At 46.4% G+C, this 17,429-nt stretch overlaps 2 protein-coding genes across 4 annotated transcripts in view; both read right to left on the reverse strand.

Annotated features, from left to right (window-relative positions):
- The window catches only part of LOC306712238 (disco-interacting protein 2 homolog C-like), a gene marked incomplete at both ends in the record, with an annotated part of 40,480 nt that extends 35,206 nt beyond the window's left edge, over positions 1-5,274 (reverse strand). For all 3 annotated transcript variants that reach the window (XM_079181418.1, XM_079181417.1, XM_079181416.1), the window contains one exon: positions 5,196-5,274. In XM_079181418.1, coding sequence (XP_079037544.1) covers positions 5,196-5,274 — 79 coding nt within the window. The remainder of the gene's footprint in view (positions 1-5,195) is intronic.
- Positions 5,275-6,922: 1,648 nt separating this feature from the next.
- Positions 6,923-15,869, reverse strand: LOC306712021 (uncharacterized protein; the record flags this gene model as incomplete). Its single annotated transcript, XM_079181117.1, has 16 exons — positions 6,923-7,680; positions 8,477-8,546; positions 8,654-8,715; positions 8,825-8,938; positions 9,024-9,093; positions 9,534-9,710; positions 9,811-9,878; positions 9,962-10,222; positions 10,505-10,615; positions 10,764-10,867; positions 10,954-11,090; positions 11,273-11,321; positions 11,421-11,555; positions 11,910-12,048; positions 12,500-14,992; positions 15,801-15,869. 16 exons carry the CDS (start codon positions 15,867-15,869, stop codon positions 7,534-7,536), a joined length of 4,206 nt encoding a protein of 1,401 aa, XP_079037243.1. The 3' UTR covers positions 6,923-7,533.
- Positions 15,870-17,429: the final 1,560 nt, after the last annotated feature.

Genomic DNA, 17,429 nt, shown 5'->3' on the forward strand with positions numbered 1-17,429 from the left:
GAAATATGTCTTTGTTTAAGTGGTTTTAAGTCTACTTTGATGATAATCAGGATAATATGAATGATTTTGGCCAGGATTAAATGATATTTGATGTTGTTCCATACTCGCTGTTTAGTCATTAAAAATAGATGAAAATCACTGTTTTATACAGAATAAAGTGATCAGAATATATTTAATTTATAACCGAATAAAAAAGCAGCAATTCCACTTTGTTATTGTTTGTTTTTTTCAGTCATGAATATTAGAAATGCAACTGATGTATTTTAGCTTTGCTCTACATTTTTGATTTAAATGTTGAATGTTTCAGGTGAAATTAAGGATGTTTAGGAGCCCTGATGATATTTCATAATTACCTCAGTTGATTAACCTGTAATGAATCAGATAACCTCAGAATATGGTTTCTGTTTGTAGTCCAGTTAGTATTGACCAATCACGTTAGAGCAGCCTTTGGTTGAGTGTGTGAACAGAACATGTTGAACCCACTGGCTGTCGTCTGACCATTAACTAGCTCTTTATTAGCTCGGAACAACCCAGAAGAACTACAACTCCAGTCTCATGTCTCACAGAAACAGGAAGTCAGCTTGAAGTCCGGTCGACAGAAGCAGAAGAAACGTTTACAGACACCAGTTCATCCATCGGCTACCCAACACTCACCGACTGGTCCCACTTCCTGCTGCTGGACTCAACGTTATCGACTAGAACGTGAGAAAAGAGTCACAAGTTCCAGTCCAACCCAGACAGTATGACCATAAATAAACCAACGCTTCATGTGTTAAAGCTGCATTCTCTCTAGTGTCCATCAGGGGGCGACTCCTCTGGTCGTATAGAAGTCTATGAGAAAATGACTCTACTTCTCTCTTGATTTATTACCTCAGTAAACATTGTAAACATGAGTTTATGGTCTCAATCTCTAGTTTCAAGTCTTCTTCAATACAGCATGATGTTCATTTAGTAAATGATGGTCCATTTAGAGTCAAACAGACCATAAAGCAGGGGATGCTTTAGGAGGGGGCTACACAGTGATTGACAGGTCTCTACCGGAGACGTATACGGCATCTCTACGTCACTCCTCCTCAGTCCAGATATGGTCACTTCCTGTTTATTGGTTGCTAAAAAAACAACATGGCGACGGCTAAAATGCAGGACACCAGGCATCAAAACATACACAAACCAATGAGTGACATCATAACGTCCACTTCTTATATTCAGTCTGTCCAATCAGACGTCTTTATTTCAGGTAATATTACTGATAAAACAGCAGCGACTAAATCTACATTCAGCGTTATGATAGTTTATTTTCATGGAGTAACTAAACTACACAACATACAATAATCTCTGGTAGAGTATTCATGACTGTCCTCATAAAGATGTTGTTTTTTGCAGAGTGAGTTGTTTGCAGTGACCTGAAAGACTCTGAGCCCAGATGTTTGATGCACAAACACAGACACACGGAGGGAAAATGTATAAAATGTGTTTGAAATCACCTCCATGAGTTCATGATGTTCAACACACACACAAACAAAACACACAAAGCTTTGATATGATGTGAAATATTCAGCAGAGGAAGAGTTTCACACCTGAGCAGCTCCCTGCTGATTCAATATTCATGTGAGGACATTTCCTTGTTTCTGCTACTCTCACACACACACACACACACACACACACACACAAACCTCCCGAGGACACTAAACACACCACGGGGGGCACGACAAGTTGTTGACGGTTACTTCGAGGTCTGCTGGACATCTCAGCGCCAGACGGCTCCAGAACCACCAGATAATCACTGAGATCAGTGTCAGCCTCTTTGAAACGATGCCTCATCTACAACGACATGCTCTTATTTTGTAGTGACCACACACACACACACACACACAAACACACACACACACACACACACACACCTGGCCGTGTGTGTGTGACGTTGGTGCGTGACGTTTCCACTTCCTCCCCCTGTGTTTTCCATCATTAACAACAACTGCCAGCAGCAGGATCTGCTCTGATAAATACTCTCTGCTGGATTAGGAAGCTCCCATAGATCCACCTCACAGGTGACCTATAGTCCCCGTCTATGGGGTCAGATCAGTCTCAATAATTGCAAATGCACACAGAAAGACTCACAAATGCAAACAGAAAGATTCACAAATGCGCACAGAACAATTCACAAATATATTCGATTTACAAATGCACACAGAAGGATTTACAAATATATTCGATTTACAAATGCACGCAGAACAATTCACAAATACATTCCAATGCACAAATAAATAAATTACGATTTATATAAATGTAAAAAAAAAATCACAAATATATTTCTGCATTTGTATGTATTTGTTTGTGGATTTGTATGTATTTATTTGTGGATCGCACTGCATTTATTTGTAAATCGCTTCACATTCATTTGTGGGTTTTTGAGACTCATCTCACGTTGCTGGATTCACAAATGCGTTTTTTTCAACATAGACCTATCTGTAGCCAATCAGATGTCAGCCTCATTTTCAACCAATCACATGAGCGCAGCTCCCCCCTCCCCTCCCCACGAGACTGGCAGCTTTGTTGAATCAGGAAATAAATATTGTAGCCGTCTATGTTCACCCAGAGCTCTACGATACCTCATATCAGTAGAGACCGGACCAAACTATGTGTGTGTAAACCATATGGTACAAACAACGAGGCCACGAGGCTGCCAGCGTAATGCTGCGTTCACACCAAACACGATTCGCTCCGCATTAATCGCGTTATTCGCGCCGCCGGTCTCGCTCATGTGATTGGTTGAAAATGAGGCTGACATCTGATTGGCTACAGATAGGTCTATGTTGAAAAAAACGCATTTGTGAATCCAGCGACGTGAGATGAGTCTCATAAATCCACAAATAAATGTGAAGCGATTTACAAATAAATGCAGTGCGATCCACAAATAAATACATACAAATCCACAAATAAATACATACAAATCCACAAACAAATACATACAAATGCAGAAATATATTTGTGATTTTTTTTTGACATTTATATAAATCGTAATTTATTTATTTGTGCATTGGAATGTATTTGTGAATTGTTCTGCGTGCATTTGTGAGTCTTTCTGTGTGCATTTGCAATTATTGAGACTGATCTGACCCCATACCCGTCCTCCTGGAGACCTATAGTCCACGTCCTCCTGGAGTCCTATAGTCCCCGTCTTCCTGGAGACCTATAGTCCACGTCCTCCTAGAGACCTATGGTCCCCGTCCTCCTGGAGACCTATAGTCCCCGTCCTCCTGGAGACCTATAGTCCACGTCCTCCTGGTGACCTATAGTCCCCGTCGTCCTGGAGACCTATAGTCCACATCCTCCTGGTGACCTATAGTCCCCGTACTCCTGGAGACCTATAGTCCACATCCTCCTGGTGACCTATAGTCCCCGTCCTCCTGGAGACCTATAGTCCCCGTCCTCCTGGAGACCTATAGTCCACGTCCTCCTGGAGACCTATAGTCCACATCCTCCTGGTGACCTATAGTCCACGTCCTCCTGGAGACCTATAGTCCCCATCCTCCTGGTGACCTAAGTCCCCGTCCTCCTGGAGACCTATAGTCCACGTCCTCCTGGAGTCCTATAGTCCCCGTCTTCCTGGAGACCTATAGTCCACGTCCTCCTAGAGACCTATAGTTCACGTCCTCCTGGAGACCTATAGTCCCCGTCCTCCTACAGACCTATAGTCCCCGTCCTCCTAGAGACCTGTGGTCCCCGTCTTCCTGGAGACCTATAGTCCCCGTCCTCCTACAGACCTATAGTCCCCGTCCTCCTAGAGACCTGTGGTCCCCGTCTTCCTAGAGACCTATAGTCCACGTCCTCCTAGAGACCTATAGTTCACGTCCTCCTGGAGACCTATAGTCCCCGTCCTCCTACAGACCTATAGTCCCCGTCCTCCTAGAGACCTGTGGTCCCCGTCTTCCTAGAGACCTATATTCCCCATCCTCCTGGAGACCTAGTCTTAGTCCTCCTCGAGACCTATAGTTCACGTCCTCCTGGAGACCTATAGTTCACGTCCTCCTGGAGACCTATAGTTCACGTCCTCCTGGAGACCTATGGTCCCCGTCCTCCTGGAGACCTATAGTCCCCGTCCTCCTACAGACCTATAGTCCCCGTCCTCCTAGAGAACTAGTCCCTAGTCCCAGTCCTCCTACAGACCTAGTCCTCCTAGAGACCTAGTCCCCCTCCAGACGCTGTATTTTTTAGCTGCACATCGCTGCAGGTGAGGCACGTTTTACACTGCAGGTTTTTTTTGCAGATCCTGACACGAGTCACATCTACGACAGAGTATCTGGTTTTTAGCTGCGACGGATCACATACACACAAACCCACAACAGAGGGACGTGGACCCGGCAGCCGGGAGGCTCAGGTCCAGCGTGTCCCTGAAGCCTGTATGAATAAAACATGCCATGCTCGTTATATAAAGGCAGAAATGTTCCTGTTGTCTCCCACTGAAGCTACAGGGCTGTGACTGAGAGTCAACGGCCCACAGACAGTTTGTATCTGTGTATGGGGGGTGCGGGGGGGGGGGGGGGGGGGGGGGATACTCCCAAGCATCATCCTACTCTTCCTCATCCTCAGGCCCAAAAGCACAGCGGCAGGAGGAGGGAGATCACGGGGGCATCAGTAGCCGAGCTGCCCCTCTGTGCTGCTGCTGCTGCTCTGTCACGCAGCGTTGCATCGCAATGCTATTATTAAACCACACATGCGCTTGCGCAAACATAGACACACACACACACACACACGCGCGCACACAGGTAGGCTGGTCGTGTCAACGTCTCAAGGTCAAAAAAACAGGTTGGTTGTCGGACCCGAAACGGGCCGGATGTGTGTGTGTGTGTGTGTGTGTGTGTGTGTGTGTGTGTGTGTGTGTGTGTGTGTGTGTGTGTGTGTGTGTGTGCGTGTGTGTGTGAGGAGACAAAAGAGCCGCGGCCGAATCCCGCAGTGTGATTCCCCGCTCTGCCCTCACCCTCTCCCGGCTACAGGGAGCTGGACAGGCCGGTCAAACATCTGGATGGGAGGAGCGGGAGGAGGAGGAGGAGGGGGGGGGGGGGGGGGGGCTGCAGGAATGAACGGTTAGATTCCGTTAGTAGGTATGGTGATGAAGATGGTGGTGGTGGTGAGAAAACGAAGAGGAAGAGGAGGAAGGGGCTTGTTCTTCGCCCCTTATTTTAAACATGTCTTACCCTCTGACAGCTCCAGCTCCAGCTCCGCGAGCCGGGCTCGGATCTCCAACGGGATCGGCGACGCCTCGCGGTCCGCCATTCGGCTCTCGTGCTCGTAGAAAACACACCTTCAACTGCTGCTGCTGCTGCCTCCTCTTCCTCCTCCTCCTCTTCCTCCGCTGCTCCTCGGCGGCCCCTCCTCGGCGGAGAGACTACGAGGCGTCGAGGAGGAAGAACAAAGAGGATAAATCTGGGTCCGTTTTTTGCGCACGGCTCCTCGGATCGGTAAAGACTCCCGGTAGCTCAGCCGTTGGTGCTGGTAGTGGTGGTTGTGGTGGTGGTGATGATGATGATGATGGTGAGGCTCGCGCAGCCCCACAGTCAGACCCGTTTGCAGCTTCTTTGCCGCTGGTGTCACGTGACTCTACGGAGGAAGGAGGCGGCGCTACCGGTCATCACCGACAGGGGGCGCCGCGAGCAACCACACCTACAGCACACAGTGACGGGGTAGTTTTACACCTGGACCACAAATCTGTATTTTATTAAACATTTTAAATTACATTTTCATCTTTTATTAATATTTGTTTGTTTTAGTGAATGTCCTGGAGGGAAATAATAATAGAAAATTATAAAATTATAAAGTTAATTAAATAAAAACAAATATTTAAAATCTTTAGAATTATTACAATTATTATTTTTATGTAGTAAACATCTGGGAGCGAAATTAAAGTGAACAAAATGTATATTAAAATAAAGTATATAAAAATATAAAATCAAAAGTGTCAACGTTGTGAAATTATTATTAAATAATTGTTTTGTTTAGTAGAGATCTGGGAGGGAAAATATAATTCAAAAATATACAAATTAATTAAATAAAAATACAGAATTAAAAGTTGAAATATCAATTTTCATTTATTTAGTTAATTTTTTTCATTCACTTGGTTCATTTTTATTCAAACAATTATTTTTACATTATGGATTATTATTTTCTTTGTGGAAAGGTTACTTGGTCTTCTCAGCAGTCTTTCATCCATGACTTTATGTTTTTGATGTGCAGAACTTAATTAATGCTCTTATTGAGCTCAAACGCAGCATAATGGTGCAAACATTAAGGCCTGCTCACAAAGAAGAACTTACTTATTAAAATGGTCACCAATGTCTCTTTCTCTATGGTTTACAGCCTGCTGGATGGAGCCAGAAGAAATAGTGTCAACCATCGGCGACGTTCTTCTGTCCTTTAAATGTGCTCGTCTAATCTAAACCTCCACAGAATAATGTGATGAGCAACAAAAGGTCAGGCAGCCTTTAATTAAGTCCAGTAGGATCTAACCGGCCTAATGTGGCAGCGACACAAGTGAGCATCAATCTGTCCGTCTAACAGAGGATGTGATTAGTGATACTCGTCACATTCATTAGGCCCGCAGCCCTCCACCAATCAAATCATCCTGGCTGTAAACAAGTGGAGCGACACCATGGAGCGTCTGTTATGATGACACTCGTCTGCCATCTGCTGGTCAGGAGACGGAACCACAGTTTAGACCCTCGGTGCTGTGATTTACATTAAAAAGACCTTTTATAGGAACAAATTATCTGTGAAGAGAAGCTTTGATTAGTCAGACTTTTGATTCAACACAAACTAGTTTTTGTAACTTCAAAAGGCACTTTAATATTTGTTCAATAATATGTACATCTGTACAGACAAAGTAACATGTGCCACAACCACGCCTGCTCTTTCTCCATCACAACTGTTTCACATTTAAAATTGTGTTCTTTAAACAAAAGGACAATCAGACTCAAGTTTATGGACACCGAGTGTTCCCTCTGTAGCACGTCCTGTGTCGTGAACACGGGACGTTGAGACACTGAGGTTCAGCTGAAGCTTCAACACACTAAAGCAATAAAAATAGGACAGAAATTCTAAAATGAAATAAAAAAAGTCATGCAGAGATAAAGAATATTCAAGTGATCCTCCCAGTACTCACTGGGTCCGTTACAGACGTCTGAACATGGGACAAACTGGGAGACTAGCACTAATGTTTAGAGAAGAAGCATCGCTTGTGTGTCCACGTAGCCTCAAGAACAACACAGATGTATGGAACTAAAGTAATAAAAGTGATGGAACATCCTGTACAGAGAAAGAAAACATCAAACACACACAAACAGCAGGAAGAGAAGAGCCGACAGCAAAACAAGACTAAACCTAAACCTGGCTCTCAGGAAACTGATCTTAACTACAAACTACTGAAAGCAACAGAAACATTCAACCATCCAGAGTGGAGTGATGTCAGCGATATACGACAGCTCATCACTCATACATGTTCAGCTGATGTCTTTTTATAATTCTCCACGGATACGATCATCATGGTGACAGAGCCGGTGTGGACGCCTGGCCCGGGAATGTGGGTGCAGCGGGCTCCGCCTCTGAAGGGGCGGGGTCAGCGGGCGGCAGCGGCTCATTGGACGACACTCTCTGGCAGATCTCGGCGTAGCTGGGCCTCTTTGACTCCTGGCCAATCAGAGCACAAGGTCAGAGGCTGTCACACCTGTTCACTCTCACAGATCTGAGATCAAGCAACAAGTTTTGACCCATAAAGGAACTGAGTGAACTGAAAAGTGTCGTATAAATGTGATTATTACTATTAAACTATTTGTTCTTCTATCTGGCTGATTAATTACATTTCTGCATAAGAAGTATATCGTTACTACTTACAAATAGTCAAAAACTCATTTTCACTGCTGTTATTAGTGAAAGTAAGAAGTTAAATGACATCAGAGATATTTTGTATTGAAGCTAAGATTGGTAATATTTTGAAATATATATTATACATGTTTAAACAGTCTTTAAATCCCGACAGCCTGTTAAATTAAATGATTAGCTGCACATATACTGTCCGTACACTCATTGTTCGTCTTCCTCCAGCTGCTGTCTTAACAGCAGCCATGTTTGTAGTTTACGTTCATGATGATCATTTAGGGGGCGTGTCTCTGGAGGGAGGAGCGGTCAGTGTTGACCACTGGGAGACTTTCTCTAGACAGCGCTGGTGTTTAGGTGGGATGTTTGTTTGTTTTTGTAAATCTAGTGTACTCTTGATAATTCCTCAACAACAACACTAGCTTTTGAGAGAGACGTCGATGTTTTGAGAGGACTGAGCGATGGAGATTAAACAAAAAGAGAAAACAGAAGAGTTACTCTGAACCTTTGAGTCACTCTGTCCGTACGACTCTGAAACACACACTGAAGTAAAACACGGCATTTCAAATAGAAACAGGAGAAACATTTGAGCACCATGAACAGGTCTTACTGTGACTGCTTCCTGTGTCTGCTGAGCTGGTTCGGCGTCACTGGTCGTCTCTGCACATTCCTTCACATTCCTGCACACAGATCACAGATCAGCTGGATCAAAGTCAGCATAGGACGTGAAATGTCCTGCGGGGGAGACAACTGGAGAGTCTGATGCAGTAGTTAAATCCTCACTTACTGCTCTGAGATCTGCTCTGGTGACACTGGTGAACACACGCTGCTGCTGCTTCTCACTGGAGTCTGTGATGAACAACAGCAAAGAGACCGTCTGAGGTTTAAATATGAGGACAGAGCATCAGATGACCAGTGTGTGTGTGTGTGTGTGTCGGACAGAGACACACTGGGTCACCTTGATGTTGCCGTTAGCTGCAGGTAGCGGTGCCATGGCGGTGTTTGATGGAGTCAGGGGAGGGAAGCTGGTGAGGCCGAGCTCAGGGGGAGGAGACGTCTCTCGCAACTGACTCTGTGAATTCCACACACACACACACACAGTCAGCACACCACAAAGTGAGCTTTCCAAACACTGGTGATGCTCGCAGGCTACTTACACGAGTGTTTCCATCAGAAGCGTCCCATGACCTCGGGTTGTCTCTCCTCCTCTGGCTGAAGGTTCCTCTCCTTCAGAGAGAGGCGGAGTTTAAAGCATCACTCATCACACTGAATCCTACATGAGGGATCCATGTGTGCAACTCGTAAGAATGATCAGCTCTATGTAGGAGTGCTGCTTCTTCACTGTCAGTACCAGTGAATCCACATCAGACCCGTTTGATCCGGTTCAAACTGACTCTGGTTCTGTTTGGATCAGTTGAGCCGCTGATCCAACAACAGATTACTATTTCACAGGTGTGAAAGCAAACTACGTCCCACCACAGCGTTAGTTATCCTGATAGTGGAAGGTTGATGTGACTGAATGTGTCACCACATGAGCCTCGTCAGGAGGTACAACTACATGAACTGTATTAGTTAGTCCAGTATCAGGACACTCCATAGATGACTGAACCTTCCTACACCATGGAAACAACATAGGAACTGTCAACACAGCCTTGATGTTTTCTTACCTTACTCGATCAGAAGTGGAAGCCCTTCCCCCTCGGCTCTGACGGCGCGCATTGCCCCGCGACCTCCCTCGACCCGGCTTCGTGGGAGAGGACGAGCGCTCCGCTGGCGTCTGCTCTGACGAGTCGTTCTGATTGGACTGCCAACGGTCTCTGGAGTTCGACCCCCTCGAGCCTCTCCTGGAGGAGATGGATCATGATGGCCGTCAGTGGATATTCACACCGGGATCACAGAAACACACGTCACTACGAGTATCGTGATGAAAACAGCGGTATCTACCTCGGCCGGTGAGGGTTGTACGGTCTGAAGTTGGAGAATCCGTTCATGAAGTCATTCATCAATGTTTGCTGTTGACAGAAACAACAAAGCGCTGCATCAATCTGCTGCTGACGAGATTATTCTCTCTCTGATGCCTTAATAAACCTCTCACCTGGGCACAGTCCTGGTATCCCGTCGCAGCCGAAGCCCACGCCTCGTTGGTGGGGTCAAACAGCTGCTGGGGGGGGCAGGGCTGCTGGTAGGTTCCTGGGGGGAAGTAGGAGCCGTAATGGCCGCTGCACTGGTCCAGCTGCGGGGGTCTGTAGCCGTTTTGTGGAGCAAAGGAAGGGACCGCCATGGTTTTGGCCTTTATCCTCACCATGATGGGCTTTCCCTGGAACTCCCGGACGTCTTCTCTGAGGTACCTGTAGGCCTAAAGACGTGAGCAGAGACGGAGACGCAATGAATATACTTTCAAATCACACAAACAACACTTTGTAACTGAATGAAATATACAAACGGCCAACATCAAAAGCATCACTTCAGTGATTAAATAATGAGATCACAACATGTTTGTCATTCATACGGTTGACATTTAAATTCTTGAAACCAACATTTGAACGCTGCGCAGCTTCTTCGTTGTGTGTATTCATTGTGTTTAAAGTTCTTATTTCAGCACAGTGTCAGATAAAGAGAAAGAAGAAGAGCGTTTCACCTGCTGTGCGTCGGTTTCTGACTTGAAAGTGATGAACCAGTTATCGTTGCTCACAAACTCACAGCTCAGGAACTCTGGCAGCTTCTCCACATCAAAGAGAGACTCCACCTCCTGCAGCACAACGGAGACATCGAACACACCGGTCAAAGTGAAAAGCATGAGTTTACGGGGAAAGGAGGAGAGGAGAGAGGACAGGCAGAGGGGAGGAGGGGAGAGCAGAGCTAGGAAAGGAGAGGAGGGGTTGTTGTGGTGTCCTTGCCTCCTGAGGTGTGGTGTTGGGGATCTCTCTCAGGATGACCACACAGCGGCTCTGATTGGCTCGGACCTTCTGTCCACATGGAGTCACCTGAACCATCGGCACAGCTGTCGACCAATGAGAGGAGAGACTCAGCACAACCTCCTCACAGTAGAGCACCGTAGATTACCAACATCTAAACATGAACACTGACATTTCAGGATGTCTGAGATGAGGTCCAGGTCCGTGCTGAGACTCTTGACCCGGTCCAGGCTGGCCAGCGTCACGATGGGAACGTACTGGTCGTCGTCCATCTGGGAGTTGAGGTACAGGTCGTTACTGAGGTGCTCCCTGTGGAGAGATGAGAGGAGGTGACATGTCCCACGTGTTGGAACCAACAACAAACTAGACTGTTAAATGGTAGGTCAAATAACTCAACTACTAACATAGGTCAGTGACGAGTGTATTCTTAGTATCCATGTATAATGTTAATATGTTTAAAGGACATAAACAGAGACCAGGTGAGTGGTTACCTCGTCAGGCAGGACTCCAAAACGCTCCTCAGCTCCTCGATGCGCTCATCTGGAATCACAGGAAGTCATTCTCTCATTATTACTTCAGGGTTCATTCTAAAGAGGTGAAACAGAAATACAGTTCATATAAATGACATTGGATTGATACCTGTGACAGGTGAGTGAGTGGGCTCTCCGTTGACCAGAGGAGCCTCAGCAGACAGCATCTGGTTCTCTAGTGTTCTGGGATCGACCTCGACCTCCGTCAGGCCCACGTTCTCCAGCTGGAACGCCGGCTCGTATCCTAAAAATAAAATAAAAAAATGGACCCCACGGCATCTTAGGAACAATTAGCAGGCAGACTATAACATTCATCCAGCAGAGCTGTTTCTTCATTTTAACATTGAAGACTAGAGATGGTCGAAACGATTCCTCTCGTGTTCGTGATGCTTTTTACTTCATCAACACAGACGCAGTAAAAGACTTTCAGTTGGATTAGATTTGTTCTGGAACCTGGAGAGTGTTTGAGAAAAGGTTATTTAATAGTGTTTTATCTTGACATAAAATTTCATTTAATTTCACTATAAAAGAAAAGTATGCCGTCAGTGAAAGCTGTGAGAAAGAGAACAGAAGCAGACGGTGTTTAACTCCAGCTCACCTTCCTGATTGGTCACAACGCTGGGGAACTGCAGCCATGGCTGCTGAGCCTGGAGGTAGGCGGGGCCAGCGACGTCCAGGTTGAAGTGATTGGTCCATGCCTCAGCATCAGGGTTGAGGCTGGGGGCCACAACGGGTCCCTGAGAGAAGAAGACCCAATGTTCAGAATATTAATCCAACATGAAGCATTAAGTCAGATGTGTTTCATGAGAACAAGAAAAACATGAGCGACGGAAATCATTTAGAAAGTTAAGAGAAGGCAGCAGGCTTAAAGCAGCTCTCATTGGATCAGAGTCAATGAATATAATATATAATGAAACTATTTCATCTCACTCAATGCAAAGTGAACAGTAAAGAGGAAGAAAGCATCTTTTCACAGATTTACTCTCAGATATAAACGACAGCTTCACATCTTCATCCACCGGTTGAGTTTCATCTTCAGATAACCGACCGCTGAGTTCACTTCACGTTGTTATATGAAGGCTGATCTCACATTATTACTGTTCAATGAACGAGCCCTAGTTGTGTAACGTCTCTGTAAAGACGTTTAGTTCTTTTGGGAAGAAGACATTAAACCGGAACAACACTTACAGACTGAGAGCAGTCTGTGTGCCAGTCCCACACACAGCGTCCCTGAGGCATGACTGTGCTGAAGGGGTACGCTCCCAGCAGAGCCATTGACGGCTGCATCTCTGAGACCTGATCCGGGATCTGCTCCACGTCGGCGCCCTCGTCAGACGCGCCCTGGGCCCAGACCCCGCAGGTCTCATCCAGACCCAGCTGGATCCAGGTCTGGGGGTACATGCGGCAGACGGAGGAGTCCGCGTCATCTCCCAGCAGCTCGGACACCATCTCCCTCATCCCTCCCTCTCGCTCTCCCTCCTCGGCGGTCGCCGTCGGCTCGTGACCCAGGAAGTGGATCTCGTGTGACGGAGTCGAGGCGTAAACGTCGATCTGAGACGGGTCCACGGAGATCACGTCACGGTCCGAGTCCTGGTCCTCCGCACAGCTGAAGTCACTGAGAATCACGAAGGAGTCGTCACAGGTGTCGGTGTCGTCCTCGACGCCTTGGGCCAAAGTCTCAGGAGCCGAACGATCGGGAGTTTCTGGAGGAATACTGCTGCTCAGTGCAGACGTCTCCTCCTGTAACACATGAGTCTTTATCCTATTAACTCCATCTGATGAGTCTGTAGTTCGAGGTAAACAGGCAGCGGTGTCACGCTGCAGCTCCACTTCAGGCTGCACACACTCAGAGGAAACACTGGAGGTGAATGATTCTGGGGAGCTCTGAGAGTCACGCTGCTCTGATATCAGGGAACAGTTTGGGTCTGTTTCAGGTGAAACATCTGGAACGTCATCTCTCTCTACATGTCTGCTGTTCTGACAGATTTCGGCTTTTGTTTCGTCTCTGCTCACGAGGACATCCTGAAGAGGCTCGTTTGAGACTACAGAAGCTTCAGTTTTCACATCAGAGCGGTCGAGCTGTTCACCACTGAGCTCAGGGTCAGCGAATGGAGCCTCCACATCTTGACTGGGAGGCTTCATGCTGCTCAGTCCAAATGCTGGATTGTTTGAATTAACATCTAATTGGTCGGATGTGATGGAGTTACACTGGTGAGATGTGGTTTTGAGGTCTGAGAGAGGGCGCAGATGTGTGTGGCAGGAAAAGGCAGTGAGTTCAACGGGCAGTGAAGACATGACTGAGACGGTGGACACCGAAGACACCGAGGTGAGAGTCGTCTCTGCTGTTCCGCTGTATCCAACGTCGGCCTCCTCCTCACTGTGGACTCTGCCGGCGCTCACAGGGATGGCCACGCCCTGCATGGAGGGTTTCTGTGACGTCATCAACATGTAATCCTTGGACTCATCCTCGTCCTCTGCAGCCGTCTGTTTATTCAAACCTTCAGGCTGAGTGCCGTCTGGAGTGGACGCCGGAGGTTCCTCGCTGGTGATTTGACTGCTGGACGGGGTCAGCGGGTCACAGGGAGAGTCTACAGGATGAGGTGAGGGAGTCTCCTCTGATGAGAGGGAACTGTCTGAGCGTGTCCGTGACGGGACGATGGACGACTGTGCTGCAGCTGGTTCCTCATTGTGTGACTGGCCGGCCCTTTTAGATTCTGTGACGTACATCTGGTCCTGGACTGTGGATGCCTCCGTGTGTGATTGGCTGGAGACCGGAGACTCCACTATACAGGGCAGAGCAGCTGTTCCTACTTCAGCTGTGTGCAGCGAGTGTGTTGCTCCAGCTGTTTGGGACTGGTAGTCGTGTTCAAGGTCATCGGCGTCGATGGAACATATGCTGTAGAAGCTCCGGGTCCTGGTCTCGAAACCTTGACACAGCGCCGTTGTGCCGACACTGACCTCCTCACCTTCCTCACCTTCATCCTCCTCCTCCTCGTGCTCAGCGTTGGGGGAATCCCGCTGCGGCTGGTCATCGGACGCATCGCGCTCCGTGACGTCGCCCTGGCCGTTAGCAGAGCGAGAGGGTAACCTGACGGGAGCTGACAAACATTTTGATGGTTTGTGCTTCTGCCCGTCTGGGAGCTGATTGAACCACAGAGCCCTGAGGGTGGCATTCTCCAAAATCTTCTGTTTGGCTGGACTCCGCGTGGGCACCTCCATATAGGGTGCCGGTCCACAGCTGGGCCTAGCAGCATGTGTCTCTGTGTCCGTGTTTGAATGCATGTTTGTGCCGGTTGTGTTAATAATAGCCTCGTTCTCCTGGTGAGAGCCGGCCGGTTTAAGACCCTTCTCGCTCCGCGTGGTGCTGTCCCTGCCGACCTCGGCCGAATCCGTCCCCAGTTCTGGATGTCCCTCCTCGTCTTCCCTCGTCTTCCTCTGAGCCGGTCTGTCTGCCACACATGTGTCCTCTTCGTCCAAGCACACATGCTGAGCCACAGCCCCAGCGTGCTGCCTGACCCGGTCTGTCACCTCACTCAGCCCGTCGTGCAGCGGGGGCTGTAACAGACCGCTCCTCTCACTCGGCAGGCCGGGGTTGAGCTCCTTACTAAAGCAGCACCCCATCTTCTCCGGCCTAAAGTGGGAATAAAGCACAAGACTGCTATGTCCACGCACACTAAGAGGCTACACAACACGAGACAGAATCATGAGCAGCTCCTCACGACCGCTCAGCCACTGGCAGAAAGAGAAAAGACCCTCTGCTCCCCCGCTTCGCCTCTTTCCCCTTCCCTCCCGCTTTCCCCCTCCCCTGCCCAGAATAGCAAATGTGAAGGCGCTCACATGTCCCTGCCACTCAACAGAGGGCCGCACACTACTTTATGTGTGTGTGTGTGTGTGTGTGTGAGGGAATGTATGGGAGCCCTAGTTAGGCTACAGTTTGAGAGGGGTCACCACCAATCACAGAGCAGTAATGCAGCAGTGTCCGCTCCTCCCTCTCCCTCCCTGAAACTCCCCCCTGTCCCTTCCTCCCGCCCTTTCATTCTCGTATCCTTCCCTCCCACTGACACCTTTCCCTTTGATTTACATCAGTTCTGCTTCAGCGTCCCTGCCTCCTCCCTCCCTGCCTCCCTCACAAGGCCATTCGGGCCCCAACAATTAATCAGGTTTTCCTGTATTTGTCCCGGTCAATTGTATAGTTTAAAATAATTCATTTATTATTCAACAATTACTTTTTAATGTTGTTATTTCTTTCTACACACATCTATTGTGTGTCTGTCTGTCCTGAAACAGGGATCCCTTTCTCCCCCTGTTAAAAAGGTTTTCTCTATTTTAAATCGAGGGTCTGAGGATAGAGGGTGTCGATTGTAATCTATATGTTGGTCAATATAATAAACATTTTGGTTTTCAGATAGTGATGTTGATTGTAAACAAGCTTGTGTGTCTAGAGAGCGAGCAGTGAGAAGACCAGAGCAGCTGATTGGTGTTTCAGTACCTGGATGAAGTAGTAGTATGCAGGCTCCTGTTGATCAGCTGGACACAGAGGACTGTGGTGTGACGCCATGCGGTCAACACAGAAACTGTTGCTGGAAAGTGAAGAGTCATAACATTATGTGTGTTTGTGGTCACTAAGGACTACTTCTGATGAAAGAAATCACAAATTACCAGAGCAAAGTATGGCTTCAAATGTTCTACGAACTACTGAACAATGTAGAATCAAATAGTACAGAAGTTACAACATTCAAAGCAAACAGATCATGTTGGTCCAACTTTAAGTGATATTTTTTAAACTTGTAACGGGGAGATTTAGGGTAATAAGTAATATATCAAAACACTAATCAGTTAGTTTTCTGTTGATCGATGAACACACTGACTAGCTTCAATAATACGTCCGTTCTTCTTAGAACTGGTACAGAACAAGTGTGGTGAACAGAGCCAAAACCTATTCCTTACATTTACTTCTTAGTTTAGTCAATCGATAATCGTTTACATTGTCTACAAACATTTAAGGACTTGGGTTGTGGGAAATTATTATTAAAATGATCTGCAGGTTGACCATGACTACACAGACTGTGTGAGCAATCTACTCATCTCCATTACATGCATTATATATATTATATGTATTATATGTATTATATGTACATCCAGCAGCACATCTGGAACACAGAGAGACGTCACAAAGCCTGCCTACTGATCTATCTAGACTGGTATATTACAGTAGACGGTACGATAACAGTTAAACCAGTTTTAAATATGTTCAGGTTAACATGCATCATCCTGACAGGCTGATATGAACCTCTATGAGACGCTATCATTAGTTTCACATGACACTCAAACCTAACCTAACTGACACTATTAAAGCGTGAAATGTTCCTTTAACACAGTTCGTGTGACAGCTTTTGTTTCATTCTAGGTTCACTTTGTTATCATTTGCTTCCTTTTAAAAGGCTGAGATGAACCTTTATGAGATCATTCATTCACATCACGTTTAGCTGACAGGTGAAGAGAAAGGACACATTAGAAAATGTGTGAATAATTAACCAAACTAACTTCTCATTACTTTACCATCTTACCTGTTAGAACTGTTCAAAACGTATCTTCACAACAAGGAAACATAAACAGCAGCTCAACCCAGTATATCCATGAACACCTTTTATACGTTTGGATTAATTTAACCTTTTAATCAGGATTCTGAGATGTTGTACATTGTTTCACTTCAGATTAATATCAAAATGGATTAATGCTAATTAGTTATTAATTGAGTGACAATCCTTAAATAGTTCATGTGGAAGCGTATAGGGAAAAAAACATTACTTTCTCATATTTGTTAGTTCCGTTAAACTGATAAACTGATATTAACGGCTAAATGTAACTGATGTGCTAACGTTCACAGTTAAGCTAACGTTAGGTAGACTTACTATTATTGTAAAATCCTCCCATTCAAAGAGACTTATTATTTTACATTTTAAATAGTTTCACAGTAAAAACGTTGGTGTAGCTAGCTAAATATATTAAGAGTTTTTAACGTCTTCTCTTCCGGAATTTAAACGGTAATTTCAGGCGCAAAGAGGCAGCTAACGGGGCGTCTCCAACGATGCCAACCGCTAGCTAGCTAACGTTAGCT

Source organism: Pholis gunnellus (assembly GCF_910591455.1).
Source record: "Pholis gunnellus genome assembly, chromosome: 20".
NCBI classification, from domain to species: Eukaryota; Metazoa; Chordata; class Actinopteri; order Perciformes; family Pholidae; genus Pholis; species Pholis gunnellus.